Source organism: Uloborus diversus, chromosome 5 (genome assembly GCF_026930045.1).
Source record: "Uloborus diversus isolate 005 chromosome 5, Udiv.v.3.1, whole genome shotgun sequence".
NCBI lineage: Eukaryota > Metazoa > Arthropoda > Arachnida > Araneae > Uloboridae > Uloborus > Uloborus diversus.
In genome coordinates this window covers 127,577,666-127,600,375 of record NC_072735.1, presented here as the reverse complement: position 1 = coordinate 127,600,375, position 22,710 = coordinate 127,577,666, and the positions used below count along the sequence as shown (strand labels likewise).

The 22,710-nt window shown below is 31.8% G+C and overlaps 1 protein-coding gene across 1 annotated transcript in view; it reads right to left on the bottom strand.

Annotated features, from left to right (window-relative positions):
* Positions 1-22,710, bottom strand: part of LOC129222382 (uncharacterized) — a 63,482-nt gene that overhangs the window by 30,398 nt on the left and 10,374 nt on the right. The window contains exons 4-8 of the mRNA XM_054856883.1: positions 22,095-22,200; positions 18,256-18,495; positions 14,364-14,484; positions 7,692-7,807; positions 2,641-2,717 (exon numbers count right to left, since the gene is read on the bottom strand). Coding sequence (XP_054712858.1) covers positions 2,641-2,717; positions 7,692-7,807; positions 14,364-14,484; positions 18,256-18,495; positions 22,095-22,200 — 660 coding nt within the window. The remainder of the gene's footprint in view (positions 1-2,640; positions 2,718-7,691; positions 7,808-14,363; positions 14,485-18,255; positions 18,496-22,094; positions 22,201-22,710) is intronic.

Below are 22,710 nucleotides of genomic sequence, written 5' to 3'. Positions count from 1 at the left end.
AAAAGAAACCCGGAGTCGGAGTCGGCAAGTTTTCTAACAACTCCGACTCCTTTACCCCAAAATCAGTCCGACTCCGACTCTTCGACTCCAACTCCGACTCCGACTCCACAGCCCTGGTTTAAAGGACTTTAACTCATGTTTGCTCCGGAGAAGCCTTGATTTAAAATTTTTATTATGATTACTTTTAATATTGAAGTTGTTAGGCAACGAATTTTTGTAACAATGGGTTTTATATTTGATCATTTAATGGGGTAATTACATGAAATTTACTGTTTTCTATCATAACTTTTTAAACTAAGTTTTTAGTAATAAATTATAGCCTAAGTTGCTTCCTGATAATGTAGCTATCTATAGTGAAAAAATGGTTAAAATCCGTCCAGTAGTTTCGAAGATTACCCCGGACATACATACATACAGAAGTAGCCATTTATGTATATAGATAAGGATAAAAATCCTAAGAAAGCAATAAATGTCATGCTTGCTCCAGAGAAGCCTTGATTTAAAATTTTCATTATGATTACTTTTAATATTACTGTTGTAAGGCTACAAAGTTTCATAACAATGGGTTTTATATTTAATCATTTAATAGTGAAATTACATGACATTTACTGTTTTCTATCATAACGTTTTTAAACTAAGTTTTTTAGGAAAAAATTATAGCCTAAGTTGCTCCGTGATAATGTAGCTATCTATGGTGAAAAAATGGTCAAAATCCGTCCAGTAGTCTTGAAGATTACCCCGGACATACATACATACAGAAGTAGCCATTTATGTATAAAGATATATATATATATATATTTAGACTTAAAGTTGGGGTCTGGTCTGGATCTACAGCTCAATTATTTGCTTGTACCACTATTTCAACAATACTTTATATCAGGGGTCTCCAACCTTTTTCACTTGCGAGCCACATTGTAAATTTTTGAAGGCTAGGCGGGCCCATCCAACAATATTTTAGCTCAGATGGTCAATTTAGCGCTAAACTCCCTCCCTCCACCCATACCTCGCAAATATGTATTTTTAAAGTAAGCGCTCAGTGGTGGTTTCTGAAAATTTCAGGGCTTACTTCTAAGTTGCTATATTTCCTCTTATACATATTTGCTATTAGTTAAACTAAGTTATATTTTAAGTGTCCGTATATCTCTAATAATATAAAGTTAGGGAGTCTTGTAAAATTTAGAATAGTTCAGAAAACTGAAATAAATGTATTCTTTGTCATAAAATAAAGTGTTTTTTTTTTTTAAGGCTAATGAGTGAGTGTTACAAGACAAAATTATTGCAATGTACTAAATTTATTTTATTGAATTAATGATGAAAAAAACTTGAAAATAAATGAGAACACAACACGTGTAAAGCTTTTAAAATTTTTTAAAAAGTTAAAAAATTAATGAGAAAAATTTATCGATTAAAATTTTAATCTATTCAGGGACAAACTTCATAGTTCAGATCATTTAGAGAGGTTTTGGAAGTTTGTCTGATAAAGAAGATCTATACTTAAATTTAACGTACTTCAATTTTGAAAACGTCTGTTCACACTTGCAAGTGGATGCAAAAAGAGAAAGCATAGCTCTAGCATGATATTTTAAGTTCTTAGTCTTTTTCTGGTAAGAGAATTGTAAAATGGAAGTAGGTTGCCTTCCTTGTGGCATCGCTGGAGTTCCCTTGGTTGTTAACTTGATGATTTTAAGTTGAATTTTAGAAGGCACCTTGTTAATATCACACTTAAAAGGGTTTTGAAATAGTTAAATTTCGTCTGCTGCACGGTCAAAGTCTTCAAAGCGGTTTTCAAGCTCATGTCGTAGCCGAGCCAAGACTTCCAAAACGTGATCCTTGAGAATGGTAGCAGTGCTTCGTGTACTTAAATTCTTACATGCTTCAAAGTCGTCAAAGTTCATAGATCCTAAACGCTTTTTCGAAAACTATCAGCTTTTGTCTGAAAGCCTTGACACGGTAGCATAAGTTACAAACTGAAACTGAAGAGTTTTCCCCTTGCAGTTTCAAATTCAGAAAATTAATCGCAACATCAGCAACATAAGCCAATTTCCATACAAATACACTGTCAGAAAGTTCAGGTACAGGATGAAGCTGTTCAGTCATAAAAATGTCAATCGCTTCCTGAAGTTCATAAAACCACCTCAATATTTTGCCTCGGCTCAACCAGAAAAACTTCACAATGGTACAAAATATCTGGGTAAACGCTGTCGATATCAGCAGGAAAAAAAATGATTTGACGGGACTTGAGGGAACTTGACCTAATGACAACTAGTCTTTTGACAACTACTTTCTTAACTTCAGCTACTTTTAAGTGTTTCCCCACACAGGGCTTGTTGATGGATAATGCAGTGAAAAAACATGGGGTGAACACCCGCAGGCCGAACAAAATCAGCTCGTGGGCCGTAGGTTGAAGAGGCCTGCTTTACATTAAATATATATACACATAGATTCAAATCTGTAAAATACACTACAAAAAATAATGTACTGCACAATTCGAGCTTTTAGAATTAATTTTGAAATAGCTAACAGAAGTAATTTATAATAGATGATGAGTAACAAGAAAACTATAAATTTAACTGAAAATTAGAAAAGATGAGATTAAACTAGACCTCAGACTATAAAAATAAATATTAAAAATATACTTACTTCGTAAGACAATGATGTAAAGAAAGTGTTTCATGGTGTAAATAAGAAGAATGCTTCACAGGATTAATTGCTAAAGCCTGCAACAAATAATCTATGTCAAGAGCTAAGAAAGGATCACAAAAGTATTTCATTAAAAAATTTATTAATTACAAAACATATTCACTATTCAATTTATTGTAGGGTTCCAAAAGAAACTCTAAGTCCCAATATAAACCATAGTCCCAAATAAATTTCTATATTTTCTCTGATTATCTAAAACACATTTATCCAATATTTTTATGAATGATATAAATAAAAGTTTTTTTGTAATATCCATCATTTTCAAAGACATTCCCTCTCACCTTTAATTTTTAAGTTATTTTTAATTTTCAGAACTTACAAAATTATAATTACGAAAATTGATATAATAACAACAAGGCTAATAAACATTGAACTGATTGCTAAATGCATGAGAAATAAAATTCATTATATGATAAATGTACTATATGTATGCAGGGTTACCACAGAAGTTCAAGAATAAAATTCCATGACATTTCCAAGTTTTCCAGGTGGTTTTGAGAAAAATTCCAGGTTATCGATGCCTAACTTCATTTTGCAACATTAATATATACATCTCAAATTTTGATAAACTTAGCTCATTTTCAAACTTTACAAACAATGGTTACCAAATTTAATTTACTCAAGCTGAAATAATCAAAAATATGTACTATAGGGTGGTTCAAAAAAACTTTTTTTTTCCAGCTAGAGTTCAAAACACCCCCCCCTTTTTTTTTAAGACTTACTAATAGTATTATGCTGTAAAAGTTTTAGCTTCTTACTCAAATTTTAAGAGCGTGCTCAATGACCCCTTAATTTAACATTAGCCATAGCATAGAAAAAGTCAAATTTAGAAACATTTTATTTCCCCAGCTGTTTCTTTGTAAATAATTTTTTATTGCAATGTATATGCTTATAACTTGTGTCTATTATAATATGTAGCATTGTTTTTTCAGATCAATGTATTTTTTTAACCCTATCCCGATATTTATGAAGTTTGGGGGGATAGGGTTGAGAAACCCTCTTCCAGTTGAAATAGGAAGTTAAAATTCTTCCAGTATACTACAATCCACCAGTCTAAAGACATTGAGTGGAGTCCTGCTATCTAGGAGAAACTTTTTTTTACATGTATTTTTGAACCACCCTAATGTACTAACAAAAGTGAAACAAATCACTGTAATAAAGAATTAAGAAATAACATAAATGTAGCATATCTGTAAATGTAGCATATCTTCTTTTCAATTGCAAGGAGCCACTGCCTTACATCCAGTGAAAGAACAACCAAATAAACAATTGTGACATCTGTATCACAAAAAAAAGTTAATTGTTAATAGTCTGAACTAAAAACTTATGAAATCTAAACCTCTTCAATTATTGCCTTCCACCCTTCCAATCCAGTACTGCGCTTTTAAACTTTGGCTTGTAAACTTGTATCATGCAACTTTTAGCTACACATATTTCCTCTATGTGTTGCTCCCCCCCCCCATATTTCTGAACTCCTTTGCGCTTTTTCTTTATTTTTAAACCCTTTTTTTACTTATTTTTTAATATTTTTTATTTACCTATTTATTTTTAATTATTATTTTCAAAAAAAGTTCTGCACTCCGCCAATGAAATACACACACAGAATAAATTATCTAAAGTAAAATAAATAATCCAAATAAGAATAAATCAATAAATTAATTCAAATAAATAAAAAATCTCCCCAAAAATTTTAATGGCGCAAATTGTACCATAATCCCCTCTGAGGGCACCCCTCTCATAGAGTTTAATTTTGAGCAATGATCACAAAACTCAGATGCGCAGATTTCTTTTTACCGGATTACTTTTATTTTGAAAGAAAGAAGCGCATTGAAACAGTCATTAAAGATCACTACCAAAATACTAAAAGATAATTTATACTCTAGTAAAAAAGAAACTTTCTAAATTTAAAATCGTCTAATGAACTAAATTTACAGAACAAAACTGTTTAGAAGAAAACGATTTCATTAAATAAATTTAAAGAAATAATATAAAACATGGAAAGAATATTGCAGCTCATTAAGAACTTCTGATACACTCACAGACAAAACAAACATGCCACTTACTCAAAATAGTAATAACTTAAGAATTGCTGACGTAAAAAAGCAGAGTTTAGACAGAGCCCAAAACCTTCTGCACATGCATAGCATGCATGTCTGCCGACTGTGTGCCAATGTCAGAGAGTTGATAAAAAGTACTGCAGGGGGAAGGAGAAAGCCCGAACTACAAAATGTGAGCTCAGAAGAAAAGTGCTGTACTTGCCTTCTGATGATTTACCAGTTGCAAATATTGCAGCAGTTTTCAACAGCACTCTCAGTTTTGAGGAAAGGATATGATCCAGTTCTTAACTTTCTTTTCTTTTGCACAAAATTTTAAGCATCTTAGCATAGCAATACTTTTTCCTCCAGTATGCAACAAAAACTTTTACAGCTTTCTTCTATATTGACACTAGTGTTTGATTTATCAGTTAAGAGTTTGAGGAGTTGATCAAATGATGCAACGATATCCACTTATAAAACTTGTGCAAATTCAAAATTCCAGAGTCAAACAAATTCATTTGAGCACTTAATATATCTAATATAGCAAGTTTCAACGTACAATAGGACCTTGATTGTGCGGCTCTCATTTATCCGGATCAAATTTGTAGCCTTCTTTAAAAAAAAAACATTTAGGTTTACATAGACAATTTTAAGTTATGAAAGCAAGAACATAACGTTAAGTAATTTAAGTAATCCGATTATTTGCTTTTTGTTTTGATTAAATTCATAGCTCCTGCATAAATTGTACAATAAATAATGATACACTACTAACAAACACTACTGTAGCTCTGCAAAGCAGAATACTTCGTGATGTTCTGCAACGTAAAAACATTTGACCAAAATTGTTCTGCAAGATAAATTTATACATTATAAATTTATCTTCAAAGCCTTATGAAATATAACAATTATTCAAGAATGTAATTGTATGCAGAGAAACAATCTATTTCAAAAAAAACATGATTCCAAAATCAAAACTATTTCATACTGGAATATGAAAGGAACATTTTATTTGTTTATTCAGTACACTGAGTCTTGCAGCAGAAAAAAAGCATTAAGTTAAAATTTCAGGCACACAGACTTCACAGACAATGCAAAACCCTGTGCTATGTCTCTATTCTCAGCACAGTAGTACAGTAACCCCTCATTATATCACGCTTTTCGGGGGACAAAGAAAAAGAGCGATATATCCGAAAGTACAATATAACGCAGGTCATTAAATATAGTTATAATTCCAGTATACAAGTAAAGTAAATTAGAATTCGTTCTTCTTGACATGATTTTCTAATCGTTTCGATGTAGTTCACGAATGTATTATCACATCTATTGAAATTTAAACAAGATTGAAATTTAAGAACCTTTCACCGTCAGAAAGTTAAAAACATCAAACGGCGAATGAGGACGATCTTTCTGAGCTACCGCGAGATAAGAGAGTGAGCATCCCAATACCCTCTTATTTCCCGTAGACTTTCTAATCTGTTTGCCTTCCTGGACAAAGGATGTGAAAAGTAAAAGTAACCACATTGTTTACAGAAAACTCTTTTTCCCGTCCAGATCATTCTTTCTTTAATGCAAATCGTGGTTTGTGCAACCAAGCATGGGCTAGTATAACACTTGCTTGATGTCTCTCACTCATTGTAAGGACCATGCTTCCATACAAAAGAAGATGTCAAAAAGTTTACAGACTATCTTAAACGGAAATATACTGTGCGGGTATGTACATTTGGAGTGACAGGAATTGCTGCTGCTTTTCCAGAGAATTCAGAAGAATAGCTTCCTTTTGTCCATTAACAAAATAAGGAAGAAAGAGACCTTCTTTGAACAATACAGTATGTTTTTAGAAATGGTTTCAACCTTAAAGCAAAGTGTTTTTTTGTATTTTTGGCTTTAATATTTCGGGAGGCAGAAGAAAAGAGCGATATATCCGAATGAGCGATATAACGAGGCGCGACATAATGAGGGGCTACTGTAGTATCTCATTGCATTAGAAGATGTTTTACCTTAGAATAACTGCACATGGCCAATAATTCGACCAAGGGTAACTCAACCAAGCTACACAAAAATATTGAACGGAAAATTTGTGCCTTATATAGTCAATCGTTTACAGATTGCTCTTTAAGGGCACTTGTTCAAGGGGCATAAAGCAGGTGCAGGCAGTTAAACATGGATTTTCTACAGAAATCTATAGAATTTCTGCAGATTTTCTGCAAGTATCTTCTAACTAAAGATGTAATTTTACATAAATTCTTCAGATTTCTTAAAATTTGAAGTAAATCCAAAAAATCCTTCAAATGGTGTACAAAGCTCAATATTTTTTACGAGTTTTCAGCCAAGTGAACCTTATTTTCAGGATTTTTAGATTTACTTCTAATTTGGAAATCTGTAGAAATTGTGCAGAATTTCAGCAAAATTTCATCTTTAGTTGGAAGATATTTGTAGAAAATCTGCATGCAGCAACCTGTAGACTTTGTGAAGCAAATTTGTGTAAGTTTCCCCTTCATTTGAACAAAATTGTTCTGCAGTTCAGGTACCTGTTCAGCGATGTATGTTGTAAATTTCGTAGTAATCTGCTTTGGGGCTATAGCTGAACTATACTGATAAAGAACCTAACCTCAACCTTGTTTCATTCAAACGACACACGTGTTTAAATCAGAAGACAGTGAACCAAGTCTTTGTTAAGAAATTATGTGAAAAATTGTTTTGACATTTTTATATGTCTTTTAAACAATTCTACCTATTTTGGCTGCAAAATATAGTTTTTTGTCGTGATTAACAGTAAGTCTGGTTATTTAAGGATTTGCTTTGCTTATTATCCATACTACCCGGATTTTCGAACATCCGTATTGGTTTTGGTTCCAGTGAGTAGGAAAAATGAGATTTTAAAGTACTTCAAAGCAAAAAAGCACAACAACTCAAAAAAAAAAATGGGAACATAAAAATAATGAAAATTTAACTTACATGCTCTATAATATGAAGACAATGTTCAATAGTATAAGATATCACAAAATCGTTTTTTAGTTTATCATCGTTCTTAGTACCTTTTGTAGGCGAAAGTTTTTGAGATGCACCACAAGCTACAAAGATAGACACATGACAAATAAAAAATGTACATACATTTAAATACATATTCAAACATACAGATGACGAAATCAAAAAAAGAAAAGAAAAAACGAATTTTTAGTTAGTGTTTATAAATACAATTATAGAAGCGCAAAAATATTAAATACAGTAAACTCTTGATTATCGGAGGTCTGATTATCTGCGGGTCTTTTCACATTTTCTTTTTTTTTAAACTATCATTGAATGGTTTTTAAACTTATGATTGTGTTATTGTTTGTTTTTAGCTTTTACATATGTATCTTTTTTGTATTCAATGCACTGGTAGGAAAAACTACATTTTTTTTGCAGCGAACTACAACTACAATTACTTTTTTCGAAATGTAGGAACTACAAACTACTTCTAAAATGTAGTTGCTACTTCGCTACTTTCCAAAAAATAAGTAAATACAAAGCATACAAAAATAGGTTGTCCCTCAAAAAATTAAAGTCAATTTTTCAAATTGCATACACTCTTGTATTTTCCTCTTGTGTAAAAACAATCGTAAAAATAAATTACTTTTAAATTTAAAAAAAAAAACCACCTTCAAAAAATACCCAGGAACTAAAAAGCAAAAAATAACTGATTACACTTACATTCTATTTCCTACCCAAACATAGAAATGAAATTTATTTTAATTAAATGAAATTCCAGTACAAAAATCAACTGAACTAAACACCGAATTATAAAACAAACATTGATTTAAATTGTATACGATTAATTATTTTAAATACCTAACTAGTTATATACGATCTCTTAATTTTTAATAACCTTTTGAAGTCGGGGCCGCCTATAAACAACTACATAACGCAACTGACAGCCCACCGAATCCTGAATTAAACACTAATTTAACTATATGCGAAATTAGTCTTTAAAACTAAACCTACTCAGTTACGTTAGGTAGTTGTTTATAGGAGGCCCCAATTTCAAAAGGTTATGAAAAATTAAGAGATTGTATATAACTAAGGGATATTTAAAATAATTCATTGTATAGCAAATTAAAAGTGTTTATTTTATAATTCGGTGTATAGTTCAGTTGATTTTTGTACTGGAATTGTAAATTAAATTTCATTTCTATGTTTGGGTAGGAAATAGAATGTAAGTGTAATCAGTTATTTTTTGCTTTTTAGTTCCTGCGTATTTTTTGAAGGCGGGTTTTTTTTTCTTTTTATTTATAAGTAATTTATTTTTTGCTTGTTAGTGGTGTAAATAACACGGCGAGCGTCTCGGAGACTTTCGACGACTGTGCAGAAAGGCTTTTGCAAATGCATAACTAATTACAAAAAAAATTGTCTTCATCATTAGTTGTTCAACTTTATCAAAGTTTGCTTTCCGCAAGCAAATGCACGAGTCACTAAAAAAATAAATAAATAAACAAAATCGCTTTAAGTTTAAAATTGTAAATTTTAGAATTGTAATATTGTAAATTGTAATTTATGTTTCACAATACGTGTCATGTAACTCGTGATAAAAGTCGCATGTTTCTTCACATGGCTCCACTATAGATGAAGTTTAAAAATTCCACTAGAATGAATTTTATGTTTGCTTCAGAAAGTCCTTAATTCAAAATTTTCATTAGCATTACTGCTAATAATATATTTTTTTAGTACTTTCTTTAACTATAGGTAAAGAAAGTATATACCTTTGTTTATCAATGGGTTTTATATTTAATCGTTTGTGAGGTAAATTGCATGAAATTTATTGTTTTACCCTTAACTTTTCCCTAAAGAACAAATAGGGTAAAACAAAAGATTTGGAACCTAAGTTAGACCACCCCTAAACAAAACCACCACTAAACAACAACAAAAAAAAGCATAAAAACCGGTTCACTAAGTGAGACGATATACAAAGTTAATAAAGTACAAATCGATTTAAATGTGAGTATGATATTTAAAGAGTTCCCTCAATTTCATCAAACCTGAACTTGATGACCAATAGACCGCCGAGGAAGTATACCGTTTCAAACAAAAAAAGAATTTTCCTTATCGGTACAGGCAGGGGCGTGCATAGAAATTTTGGAGCCCATCATAAATGACTTTTCAGGACCCCTCTCCATATTGTTAACCCTATATTTCACCCTTAGTTATAAAAATATTGAGCCCCCTTTAGGCTCGGGCCCGGGCCAACAGGTGTCCCTTCCCTCTCCCTGTGCACGCCGCTGAGTACAGGTGTCTTCGAGTATTTATGGAACATTGTACAAAGGAAAAACAAATCCGACGAGTTCAGAACCTCCTCCTTTTTTTTTTTTTGAAGCCTGCTAATTAATATAACCCTAATTTCAAATTGAACGGGCGGCATCGTGAAATAGTAAATCTAGAATATTGGTCAAACTTCAGAAATCATACACAGTTATAATGTATATTATTAAAGAATATAAATTAAATCGTGGGGGAGGGGTGGTCTGTATTCAATTTCCCCCAAATTGAACACTAAATATATTTAAAAACTGGAATATTAAATAAAGAACATTATATTTTAGTGCCTAAAAAAAGTTATTTATTAGTAAATAAAATATTAAGGTAATTGATTCAACTATTAAAGCAGCAAAATATATTTAATTTACTGCTTTGCTATGCAGTAATAAATACATTAGTAACACCTATAATAATAAATTAGCAGGCAGCGCAGCGTTGCGAAAATTAATCATCCATGTGCCGCGAGAATTAAATATCGTTCAAGAGAATGCCAAAACCTTAGGTGTGAAAATACACCGATCACAGCAAAACCACGTGACTGTGACGTATGAAATTTAAAGTTTCTTGGATTTCTCCGGGACCCCTTATCAGATCCAGACCAAGTTACAATGGGACCATCTGGGAAGTATACCCTTCCAAACAAAAAAATTTTTTTTTCAAATCGGTCCAGTTGGTTGGAATAATTCGAAAACATACATAAAAAGCCGCAATACGAAATCATAACCTCCTTTTTTGAAGTCGATTAAAAAGTTTCATATAATTTGCACAACGGCAACCCGTGTCGACTTGCACCTGAAAGTGTAAAACAGTACTTGTATGGTAGGCCAAATCGAAAAAAAAAATCTTTTTTTAGAAACTCAAAATTTATGTTAATAAAACATTGCCCCTATACCCAACACCCCACATGTATCACAAGAACATTTATTCAAATTAAAAAACATTTAGATATGCCACACTTGACCTAAAATTTAAAATTTTAATTAAAAAATTGATTTTTTTTCAGTTATCTTTCAAAAAATTACATATAAATTTAAAACGAATATCAAGTTCAAAAATTACTGGCGAACACATTTACAGATCAACAATTACAAAGGAATAACAAAAAAATAATATATTTTAAATGAAAAATTTAACTTAACCTGAAAAAAATCCATATCTTTGAGTACTATGTGGGAGACTTAAAAACTGCAGGAAATAAAAATTTCTATTTAACGCTAATTCCCTACTTTTCTACTTTACTGTTTATATTTTTCAGCTTCATAATTTCGTAAAATCTTACATATCTGAAAATATGTATCAAAAACTTAATTTTTTGAAGAAAATTATAAATGTTAGGCCACGTGTAGGATATCTAAATGGTTTTTATTTTGAATAAATATTTTTGTGGTGCATATGTGGAGTATAGGAGCAAAGTTTTATCAACAAAAATTTTGACTTTCTAAGAAAAACATTTTATTTTGACCTAGTACTACACAAGTGCTGGTTCACATTTTCAGACATAATCGGCACTTGTTGCCGTTGTTCAAATTATATGATTTTTTTTTGACGTAAAAGGATAAAATATAAGAAAGTGTGCGACTTGAAAAGTCAACTTTCGATTTTTTTGGGAGTGGGACACCCTAATACACAAACACACCGTAAGAGGATTGAACAAAAAAAGATTGATAAATTAGCTCATCAGAAGACACTAAGAAAAATGTCCGTTATCATACTCTCATACACTGTAATGCTCGCATTTATTGTAAGTCCTCCAGAACAGTTCAATTTCATCCTTTTCTATAACAGTTTCAGTTTATTTTTATTTGGTGAATACTGTCAAAAATTTAAGCCTCGCTAAAATATTTTTGTTTTTCAATCTTCGGTCTGTTCACATAAAATTCACCAAATTTTCAACTCGCGAAATCACCGATATCTTTATTTTTGCGAAAATAAGTGCGTTTTTCAATATAAATATTGGTGGAATAAGAAAATTACGACGGTAAACTAATGGCGGCGAACAGATAGAACGTATGGTCAAATTCGTTTGAACCTTGATTTTTTCTTTTTTTTCAGTTTATTTAAAAGTAGTTTCCAGAAATCGCTACAAACTACCATTTTTTTGTAGTTAACAACTCACTACACTACTTCTTTTAAAAAGTAGTGCGCTACACTACAAACTACTCAAAAATGTAGCTACTACAGTAGCGTCGCTACTTGTAGCGCGCTACTTCAAATCACTCATTCAATGTTAGTAGATGCAATGTAGCAATGTTTTTAGCTATAATTTAAATGTGTGTATGAGTGTTATTCATAATTTTGGGGGGACCAAGGGTCCCCATGAGACCATCTGGGAAGTATGCCCTTTCAAACAAAAAAAGAATTTTTCAAATTGGTACAGTAGTCTTGGAATAATCTGAAAACATACATAAAAAGCCGCTGACGAATTCATAACCTCCTTTTTTGAAGTCGGTAAATAAGAAAGTTGCCTCGTCAAATCTGATTTTAGATTAGTTTCATTCATGGGGGAAAAGGTTTTTAATTAGTATCTTTCTTTTAAACATTTCAGCAGCACTTTTAGTAGAAGTTAACTACTATTAAACATTAACTAAAGTAGCTTCTAAGAATTCCAGATAAAAATATTTATAATGTAAATTAAACAAAATGTTAACCAAAAACAAAACATATTTTTTCATTTTTATCAATTTAATCCAAAGGCGAATTCAGAAATTTTTCAAGGAGGAGGCCAATTGTTTTTTTACAAGACCTTTCACTACGTATCTATAAAATACCTGTGGGGAGGGGAGGGAGGCCACATCATTTTTATTTAAAACAGGTAAATATAGAGATTTTGCCAAGGAGATCCCCAAACCTATTTCTTTCCTTTTCCATTGATAGAGGTATTTTAAAAGTGTCCCCCTCCCTCCAAGAATTTAATTTTGTGACATTTCTGGAGGAATGTTTTGAAACCTCCTGACCTTAACATCATCGAAAGTCGTCTGATGTTGTGCTTTTTGAAGCTTCAAATTTCAAAAATTACCAGAGGAAAGTCTCTGAACCCATTCCTTCAGCCTAATACTACCTGAGATGTCTATAATCATGTCTTTATGACTTAACATTACCAAAGTGCGCATAAAATTGCCTTTTAGAAACTTCAATTCCAAAAAGTTTCCACGAGGGATGGCCCACTTTCATTTTAGGACCTCAATTTGGAACAAAATGCAGGGGCAAAGTCCCTCAAGGGAGGGGAGATCGCTCCTTCCTTGTATCTGTCCTTAATTTAATCGATCTAACTGTGTAAAAAGTGCTGGCAAAAACTAAATTTATGGTCAAAACATTGTCACTCAGTTGGACTGGGGTTCAAAAGTGTAAAAGGATGAAAAACCTATATTCAGCTGGGTTACCAAATAAAACATTGCTCTTTAATAACCCCAGCACAAGAAAACTAAATGTGATATTAAGAAAAATTGCAACAACAACGTCCGCTCCGATAATTCTCTTTTCACAATGAAAGATTACTGTTGTAAATGCAGTGTAATTAGGGTAGTTTTTTGTTGGAGTAGTTTCAGCAAGAAATAAAGTATGCATAGCTATCTTTTAATAGACCTTTTTACATACCCATTTTCAGTTCCAATATTGGGGCCATTCATTAACTACATAAAGGTCTCGAGGGAGAGTTGGAAAAATCATTACATACCCTCACTTTGTAGGGGGGGGGGGCAAACTCATTCTTACGTAATATTTTCTAAGTCGATATTTTACAGTAGAAATCACGTGGTCAGGTGGTTTGGCAGGGATCATGTGTCATTTGCGTCTGAAAGGTAAAAAAAACTTATTTGGATGAGCTGTTTTTTGTTTTACAAGGAATGAATAGTGTAAAATATAATAAAAGAATCGCACTATGTATGGCATGTTTTATTTTCAATTAGTATCGCATGGCATACAAAAAATGTCGAAAAACATTTAGTCTAGATTCCAATGTTTTAGTAAAATTTCTTCATACAAAAAGGTTTAATGTAATAACGATTCCAGTGGTGTGAGATTAGTTATTTTATTATTGTGAAAAATAAAATGGAATCTTACATAAGAAAAGGGGTGAGGGATGCAAAATTCTATGTATCCTTACATAAAGGTTGGACGGGGTCAAAAATTGCCAAAGTCATCATTACGTAATTAATGAATGGCCCCATATCTATGAAAATCATACAAGCTATTGTTACAATAGTCTAGTCTTACACATGATTATTAACTGTATCTATAGCATGTCTAGATCAACTGAATAAAATTCTGGATCACATTCACAACATTATACACATGTACTTCAACAAGTAATTTAGAGCATAAATTGAGAATAAAACTCACTTTTTTCGAAAATATACTTAAGAGTTTTCTCTTTGTAGCTATATTCTTCTTCAATATTGCCACAATATTGTTTTACAAAAGTTGACAGATTGAACAAAGATGAACAGAGAATGGCTGTGATCTGAAAAAAGGATAGAAAATTGTTTGAACTAAAAGTCACACTCAATTTTCATGGCTGGTAACTGACAAATGAGTCCAGTTTTTTAATACTGTATTAGACAGATAGAACTTGCATATTAAATGAATATGAAGCAATTTTTCTATTCTATTTTAAAGAACTTTCAAGAATCTTGAGACATATTTTCAAGTTTCAACATATAAAATGCTACACATATATAAAACATTGCAAACGTTGGTTGTTTTTTAAAGTCTAAAAAATTTTTTAAACTACAAAATAATTTATTATAAAATATATGGTAACTCTGAACAGTTATTTCTCCACCCTGATTTTGATATTACACAAATACATTATATTACAAATACATAATTTTTTTTGCAATCTATTACAAAGTCCAGTCAATAAAACTGAAAGGATTTTATTTACACATTAAGCAGTAAGTTACCGCCTCTTAGCCAGGCCAAAGCAGAACTACATGCAATATACCAACAGCCTGGTTGTCTCATCCAGAGACTGCAGTTTCGGTCTTGTTATGGACTCATCTATCTGGAATATAGAATAACCGATCTGGAAGCAGATGTTATCTCATATAAGCTGAGAGTACCAACAAACTGTTAGATAATGTAAATTTATATTACCAGCAAAAGTCTGCAGACATTGTGCGGTTCAACTTAGGCCAGGGCTAAGACACAGTTACATGCTATATAATCGACCTCTCAGTTATCCCATCCAGAGACTGCAGTTTCATGCTCAGGACAGCAGACTCAGTTTCAATAAGATGACACCTGCCTCCAGCTCGGTTATTCCTTATTCCAGACTGAGGAGTTCATTACATGGACAAAATTGGTATCTGGATGGAATAACCGGTTTGTTGGTATATTGCATGTAATTTAATTACAGTTATTATATTATGAAACATACCATTAATTGTACTCTATGTTTAAAATCCAATTAATGCTTACTGATTATTTTGAATACAGTTATTTTATAATAACATATGGAATACAATTAAAAGTAATTGCCTATTTTTAAATGTATTCTATGATTAAAAATGGAGTATTATGGGGGTCATGATCTCTATACCCTGAATCTGCACCTGAACACAACACATAGTTGGAGGATATCAAATGAATACTTTAACATTTCACAATATACAAATATAATTTCTAAAGCATGCACAGGGACATTACTCTGTCCTGAAATATTACAGAAATTAAGCTGATTTATGGTTCAGCAGCAAACTGTTTCAGAAAAATCCACAAGAAATGCATATTTAGCATACTGATACATTATGCCATATGGTAAGGGAGTTGATTTTATGCTTTTGGTACTAAGGACTAGCCTTCAAATCAGAGGCTGGTTAACCTTTGTGGAAAGGTATCTGAGGGTAAAAGTATATATACATGCCACTTTCAATTTTACCAGAATACAGAATCAACATTTTATGGTCATCACAGATGTCCCTTTCTTATGAATGCTAAGAGGTTATGTAAAATAGTAACTACCAGAATTTGATGACTTCAGGACACTTTAAATTTACATACTGCTGCAACCTCATTGGCGCAATTTACTTTCTTTGCAGAAATTCTAAGTCATGTATCAATAGCGATCAAGATAAGGATAACACTAAAGGGCAGTTCTCAAAAGGTGGGAACAAAAAAGTTAACTTTGAGCAATTTCAAAAATTTTCGAATTTGATATCAATTTTGCTTTTATTCTATAGTATGCATACCTAGAACACAATATATGAACATGAAAAGACAGCAGGTATTTGTAAAAATTGTTAATTAGCAAATTAAATTAGCAGTCTGTAGGTACCAGATTTTGGACATTGTTGTCCTGTAGGTAACGGATTTTGGACATCATCATAATGTAAGTTTCACCATTTTTGACAACTGTTAATCTGATTTTTAACTTTTCCAATGAAAATTTTACTTACTACTTTTTGAATTTTGCAATTTAATGATAAAGAGGATAGTAATGAAGTACTTGAATGGCTATACATACTGCTCTTTACATATAATAAAGTTTTGGAATGATTTTGAAGAAGTTGATGAAAGGTAGAAAAAAGCTTCATGGAAATAATTATACAAACTTGTAGTTTGATTTTTTGGGACAAATAAGGAATAAAAATAGAGACAAATAAATACGACATATATATTTTTAAAGGAAAAATAAACAAAATATGCTTTAAGAAAGAATGTAAAAAGTGACATCAGTTTTAATAATGAATATATTTTCTAATGTCATAAGAATTAAAACGATGTCTAAAAAAATTATTGAAAAAAGAAATTCGTATTTCTATTTGGAGATCGTTAAATTATGTTTCCAAAAGAAAGAAGAGAAAAAAAAATTCTAAAATAATAAAAGCGGCGGGGGAAAAAAAAATTGCTAGTGCAGGTGATAAAGTCGCCAAAACTGGTGCAGCTGACGATTAACTACATTTGTCAAACTGGAATCCCCCTCTGGTAACCTTTAGCTTATCGTATACTGTGTTGTCGCCAACGGAGGTTTGCTTGGCGATTTTCGCGCAAAATGGCTTTTGTTCGATCATAAACAGCCATGTTTCTACTGTAATTTATGTATTGTTCATGTGTAACGTATTAATTATGCAAAATACCTATGGATTAAAGAAGATATCATAATAATCTTTTTTATTGATGTTAGAAGACAGTGGATTATAAAAAAATTATAAATAAACGGACAGAATTATCGGCGTCAAGATCGTAACGCCATTTGGACATCTCACATGTATGTTTAAGAAAAATTATTTTTATTCTAAGATACTGCATAAAAGCTTATGAAAACACTTTTAAACAACTAAAAACTGATTCTGAGGATCGATAAATACCTTTAAAACGAAAACATCATATACTTAGTTCTCAAATAATAGCATTGTAAAGATCGTAACTTTTGGACATGCATCAAATTTCAAACTTACTTTTTTCTAAAATCGTTTACAAAGTAAATAATCTGTCTTTACTTTTGTTATTTGTGTAAAATATTAACAAAAAATTATTCAGTGTAAGATTCATGCCTTTAATTTTTTTTTTGAAACGTATGGAAATAATTAAAAAAAAAATTTTTTTTAATGGTACATTTGCTCAGTTAACGTTTTGGTATGTCCAAAATTGTGCCATTTAGCAAAGAAAATATTTTTTAAGGGCATTTAAAGAGCTTTTTTTCCATAATTTATGTCGATTCTTGTCTCTATACAGCATTATAATTTACCTCAAAAATTTTAGAGTTAATTAAAATGAAAGTTATTTGGTGTTGAAGCTTCAAAGTTGAAGTCTGTGTTTGCTCCCACCTTTTGAGAACTACCCTAAAAGTTTTCACAAGAACCATAAGGGAAATTTGAAAATTTCTCGATGCCAAAAAAGATTATATACTAAAAACAACAAGAATTTAATCATTTTACAAATGGACAAAATTGCTAGAGGTAAAATCAAAATGATTTGAGTTTTTTCTGATTGCCTGCCAAACCAAATGGTAGCCAATCAGAATGAAGAATTAGAAGTTTTGCTAGAGATAGGGCCTCTGAATCTGTTCTAAAAAAAGTCATTAATGATATTTCCAATAAGTCTTCACAAAAAAACTGATGTGTGTGGCTGGTGAGCCATTCCTGATTTTGATGAATTGTTACAATATAATTCCCCAAAACTCGCAGTTTAATCATACAAAATGGTGAAGCAACTAGGTAAGGATATGAGATCTCACTTATTTTGTTTTTTATAACAGTTCAAGCTAAGAATTTTTAGATATTTAACTTACATCAAAATGAAGGGAGTTGATATTATGTTCTTGAAACATGTTTTTGCATAATCTTTGAGTTGCTTTTTGTCCCTTGTCACACAGATGAGAAGCATTAAAATCAGCAAGAGAATTTTCTGGACTTTTTGGCATTAAATGTATAAAATTCAATATAGAATCTTCTAGAAATTGCATTTCATACCAAGTCATAGGCTGCGTAGTCAGTACACATAATAGCATTGAGTAGCAAAATGCAAGTGACTGAAAAATAAGAACAAAATTAAGAAGATATAACTATGTCATTGAATTATCTAAAAAAAGTTGGTTATACAATGAAATTGTACAAACTTGCTTGGGTAAAAATATTTTGCTATTCTTGATCTTGATGCAATTCAAAAGGTTTTTTATACTTTCCCAGTGTAAATAGGTAGAAATTTTTAAAAATTAGGCAGCACCACTAAGAGAAAAGGCGGGTCCCTCAGCTTGGTTGCCAAGCCCACCTCTTCTAATAAAAATTATTAAATTTGTACTACTCCAATTCTGAGTTGGGTATTTAGTTTCCGAATAGGCTAACATGGCCTCTCGTCCGCCTTGATTATGCTGGTCCCACACACTTTAAGTAATCCATTCTTGCATCCTGGTTTTAAGTAATGAAAATTAAAGGAAAAAGACAAAATTTTATTAAAATGTTAACTTTAAACTGAGTCAAAATCAATCGCACATGTCTCAGTGACTAAACAAAAGCAAGAAGCAGCAAGAGCATCTTTCTGAAGCATTAATACTAGTCGGGGAACTTAAGTAACAAAATTTTATGTCTTGTTGCTTTGGGAAAGAGAAACAATAGTGATTAAAACAATATATTGTAATGCTGTAGATATTCTTAGCATATCTTTTCTTGTAAAGCAGGTTTAAATATTGCAAATAAATTGTTAACTTTCTCTTGACAGTTTCAAAAATCTAATATATAAAAATCTCCTATCACGGTGTTAGTTATTGAACTCCTCCGAAACGGCTCGAGCGATTTTTATGAAATTTTTTATGTGTATTTGTTAGGTATGAGAATAGGACATAAAGTATATTTCATATCTCTAGGTAATTAGAAAGTCCCGCTTTAGAATGTTTTTCGCGACACTCTGGCATAATATCGGAACACGGCCCCACTAGATGGCGCTTCGGAAACTCTCAATGATATAAAATTTTATTTATTGCCATTTTCTATTTGTAACAAATAAAATGTTTGAAACTAATTTAAACAAAGCTTCAGTTTTGCTCTTTGATTCTTTACTGTCACGTCACGGTGTTTGTGTTTGAACCCCTATGAAACGGCTCGACCATTTTTTACGAATTTTTTTATGTGTATTTGGCAGGTATGAGAATAGGTCGTAATGTATATATCATATCGATAGGTAATTAGTGTCTCTATCTAGAATTTTTTGGCTACCAAGTGTCAAAATGATGCGATGCTTTGGCGAAACATCGAAAAACTCTCAATGATTTAAAATTTTTATTTGTTGCCATCTGCCATTTGTTAGCAAATAAAATGTCTGAATAGTTTAAGCAAGGCTTTTGCAATGATTTTCAATTTCGTGCTTTGATTCTTTTGCAGGGGTATTTTGATAATTATAAAATTCGCAATTAAAGAATGGAAGGGTGAAACTTTGGGGTTTTAGGTATTTTTTGATTAACAATTTAAAAAAAAAAGTGTCAAAACAAAAATCTAGATAGTGACATTTTGATTATATTTCTGGCAGTTTCGGCAGGTCAAGGTGCATTTTTTTTCGGGGAAAGGGGGGATGCACCATGTAAAAATAGCAAAACATTTCTCATTTTGCAAATTCTTGCCGAAATATGATCTAATGATGACATCGCATTATCTGTTGCATCATTTGGCATTGCAGTAACTTTACTGGATGGATGCAGAACAGCTCATGCAGCATTTAAGCTACCAGTGAATATTCAAAATAACCCAAACACAGTATACATCAAAAGTTAATGAGGTATTCTGTTACTCTCTTCAAGTGATTTCAGACAAACATTTCCGTCATTTTGCATTCAAAAGTCGCTAATGAGATTCAAGTTTACTTGAAATCCTTGCCAGTCATTGTATCATAATGTTGAAAAGGTCCATCTAAAACATGTACGTCCAAATGCTACATGATCCATTCGTTGATCAATTCTCAGACCCATTGTCAGATATCAACGAATGAAAATTTGCCGTCTGTGAACATTTTGAATGCATAAAATTGCTCACGAATTTCAGCACCGTGGTTGATTCGAGAAAATGTTCTTATTGACCGTGATGTACACACACAATACATGCATCATGCCTGGTTGGAAAGACCCATTTTTATCTACCAAAAAATGTGGAGGTTGACGATTTATAAAGTTTAAGATACGACCTGGCGACTTGGTATCATACAAATCGATCAATACAGTTTGAGATTCTGACAAAGGTGTAAATTGTTCAACGGAGTTTTCGAATCCTAGAAATAATTTATGTGGCAGAACAAGGTCTGCCGGGTCAGCTCGTATTTTATGTAAAAATTTTGAGAGGAAAATAGGAACAAAACTTTACTGATCACACTAAAACTTAGATTCCGCTGGTCCAAAGAATGATTTTATGGTCTGGGACCAGCAGACCACTGTAAATTTCAAGTCCGGATGTAAATACTAAAATGATACTTAATGCAAAGCATTTACAAGAGACAAATACTAACTGCTTGCTATAGATTAGAATGGAATATAAAACAGACTGCTTGATAGGTATAGAATAGCACAGTGTGATAAGAAAAAAAAAGCTGCCAAATGAAAATTCATATCCCCCTTCCCCTTTTCTAATAGGACTGCACTATAGGTATTACAACTTGCAGCCCCAGTGTAATCTCCTGATTTACCTAGTATCCGTTCTTTTATATAGTACCACTGTCTTCATTATTACAAGATTTTAATGTCCAATTTTCCTACCAGGTAAAGGTACATACCTGGACTCTCTTTGAAGGCTAACTGCAATAGGAATTAAATTTTGCCAAGAGTACTCAAGGCTACAAGTACCCGAGGGATCGTTTACTTGCAGCATAATCATACAATACAGACGTCAATTTTTCGCATTTTGAAAATTCACTGACTGCAGCCAGGTTTGAACCTGCGCCTTTGGAAGTAAGAGGCCAATTTTAATCACTACACCACTATCAATATTCATATTGTTTAAAATTAGCTAAAATATGACGCTCAGTAACAATGACGCATGAAAAACTGTCTGTGCATAGTAGTTACAAAATTTTACACATTGCATGTCAGGGGCATTAATTACCTAAGGATGATAATTTTTAACCCCTCCTCCCTCCAAGTAAGGGCACGTAAGATTTTTAAATCCCTCCCCTCTATTCTTATGTAAGATTCTGAAAACGTTATTAAATTCACTATTATTAATTTAAACATTTTGTGTAAAGAAATATTTACTAAAAAGTTGGCATCTAGACTGAGTGTTTATTCGACATTTTTTTGTTACGCTATTCATTCTTTGTAAAACAAATAAAAAACAGCTCATCCAAATACGTTTTTTTTACCTTCCAGACGCAAATGAAACATGAGCCCTGCCAAACCACCTGATCTCGAAATTTCTACTGCAAAATATCGACTTGGAAATTATTATGTAAGAATGGGTTTGACCCCCCACCCCAAGTAAGGATATGTAGATTTTGCAACCCCCCTCCTCTTGGGACCTTTACGTAATTAATGAATGGCCCCTCACAATTCATATGCAACAAATAACAAAATGTTGAAAGATAAAACCTGAAAAAAAAAAAAAAAAAAAGCATGATGCATCCAGTGCTAAGTAAAATGCTATTTTTAAATCTTACATTATTTTTGTGGCTGTCAGACAAAAGCTGAACTGCCCTGAAGCACTCTGATGGTTGGATTTTTCCAGATTCTTCAGAGTAATACAGGAATGCCAAATCAAAAATTCTATGAGGGGAAAAAACATATTTAATTTCAACATTTTCAAACAATCATTAAGTAAATATTTCGAGGGGGGATCTTCATAATTATCAAAAAATAAGCACAAACCTAAGCAAACTACAGGAAAAGAGAAATTTTGATATGAATGGTTTCAAAAATGTATTAGTAAACTAAAAAAATGGTCTGTCCAAGGTACAACGGGTGAAAATTGCTTCTACATTTGAACAAAGCAATTGCCGTTTTGGTGATATTTTGATAGTTGAAATTTTAACTCTAATAATTGTTGATCACTTTTTTTGTTTTTTCATTCTCCAAAAATAAGTCTCACCAGTAAAACAGTTAAAACGGATCTAGTTTAGCCTTGTCAAAATAAAGCATTTCATTGCATTTTAAACATTCCCAAAACATATTATCAAATTATCATGCCATGGCACGATATACTTGGAGATAGTAAACATTTGTCAGTATGAAACCCATTGCACTAATTATTTTCTTGACATTAGGACAGATTAATAA